The 2,061-nt window shown below is 32.2% G+C and overlaps 1 protein-coding gene across 1 annotated transcript; it reads left to right on the top strand.

The window, feature by feature from the left end:
* The first annotated feature begins 792 nt into the window (after nt 1-792).
* On the top strand, nt 793-1,776 carry LOC146700290 (olfactory receptor 1-like). Its single transcript, XM_085471393.1, has one exon. The coding sequence runs from the start codon at nt 796-798 to the stop codon at nt 1,774-1,776; it is 981 nt and encodes a 326-aa protein (XP_085327519.1). The 5' UTR covers nt 793-795.
* The last annotated feature ends 285 nt before the right edge of the window (nt 1,777-2,061 follow it).

Consider the following 2,061-nt stretch of genomic DNA (forward strand, 5'->3'; position numbering starts at 1 on the left):
TTCATAGCGACACATTTTACTTTGCGATTGATTAAATTTTTTTTTTCAATGAAAACTGTGTCAAAGCTTTGATTGAAACTATAGAGCCAGGTATAAAATATGCATATTAATTAACTATATTTTTCAAAGAACAATGGTAATTGAATTTATTATGTAAAGAAAACAGACTACTAAATGAAAGATGTAGGTTTTAACCTGTTTAACTTGAACATCTTCAAGTATGCCTTACCTTGCCTTCCTTTGTCATGACTTAGATTCTAGTTTCTTGGCGCTATTCCTTGGATGCATGAAATATCAGTATAAATGCAAAAATTAAAGAGAGCGCATTAACATATTTAATGCAAAATAACATGAAAAATCTGTTAGTACAGTTGTTAAATTTACGATTTAATGTGATTTAAAGCTAAAACATCTGTATTTTAATTTATCATGCTGATCTAAAATAATCTTCCCAATGTTACCTCCTGAAAAGCTAAGTATTTTTATGTGATGTTAAATTTATATAATTTTATTATATTACACTGAAACCTGAGCTGCTGGAATTTTACCTTTTTTTTTTTTTTGCCACCCAGTGAGTAGAAAATAAGATGGCCATGTGACAAAGTTACTTGCTTCTGCTGCATCACAGTCTTAGAGGTAAAATACAAATACCAGGTTGGTCATGAGACGCCTCACTGTAGTGCACTGCTTATGTAGTTTGGGCAAAATTTTATTACAGCAACTTTGGATCAGATGCTTCACTTTGTGTTATATGCTTTTATCTGTGATTTTTATGACTAAGGAAACCTATTTGTAATGGACTCAGAAGAAAAAGCCACTACTAAGTCTAATTCCACATTTGTTCGCCCTGCAATATTTTATCTCAGTGGATTTTCCAACATCCCTCATGTTAAATATTTCTATGTTTTCCTGTGTTTTGTCTACATCATGACTGTTTTGGGGAATGGCTTTCTTCTCTCACTTATTTGGCTGGTGAAGACACTTCATACTCCTAAATACATGATTGTGTTCAACATGGCTTTGACAGATTTGTGTGGGAGCACAGCTCTCATCCCAAAACTATTAGACACATTTCTGTTTGACAGGAGATACATTGTTTATGAGGCCTGTTTAAGTTATATGTTCTTTGTTTTTTTTTTTGGAGGTGTGCAGTCATGGACGCTTGTCACGATGGCATATGACAGACTTATAGCAATTTGTTTCCCTTTAAGGTATCATAGCATTGTGACTAAAACATCTATTACATCAATGTTGCTGTTTATATGGCTTGTTATGTTGAGTCTAACAACATTAGTTGTTGGGCTTATTAATCGTCTTTCCTTCTGTGACTCTGTTGTAGTGAAAAGCTTTTTCTGTGATCATGGACCAATATATCGTCTGGCATGTAATGATCCATCTTTAAATATCATTATGGCAAATGTTGTTGTAAGTATAGGAGTCTTTATTCCGCTAATATTCATATCCTGCACTTATGTTTGCATTTCCATAGCGCTGAGCAAAATTGCATCAGGAGAGGAACGACTTAAAGCACTGAAAACTTGTACTTCTCATCTGATCCTTGTTGCTATTTTGTTCCTACCATTTGTAGGTACAAACATTGCTGTATGGACCTCCTACATTGATCCTAATGCCAGAATTATAAACTCAACTTTGACACACACCCTACCAGCTTTGATCAATCCTATTGTATATGCTTTAAAGACAGAAGAAGTAATGAATGCAGTCAAGAAGCTTTGGAAAATAAATAATATTAGAAGTCCAGTCACAAAATGGTGAACCAAATGTTTCTATTATATTGACCCATTTGGGACTATTACAGTATACTTAAAAAAAAAGAAAAAACAAGTTCTAGCTATTTGTGCTATAATATTACATTTAGAAATAGTGTATTATGTTATGTTCTTCACTGTATATCATGTTTACATAAAATGTTTTGAATACTGTATATTGTATGGAAAATAATTTTAACACCCACAACCCTTGAAAAAAAGTTTTAAAAAAGCAATGAATGAATGAAAGTTGAATTTATGTACCTGATTTTTTTAATGTTATATATTTAAA

Source organism: Copadichromis virginalis, linkage group LG10 (genome assembly GCF_057382275.1).
Source record: "Copadichromis virginalis isolate Kocher_CV1m ecotype Utaka linkage group LG10, C_Virginalis_male_GT1.1, whole genome shotgun sequence".
In the NCBI taxonomy this organism is placed as follows: Eukaryota; Metazoa; Chordata; class Actinopteri; order Cichliformes; family Cichlidae; genus Copadichromis; species Copadichromis virginalis.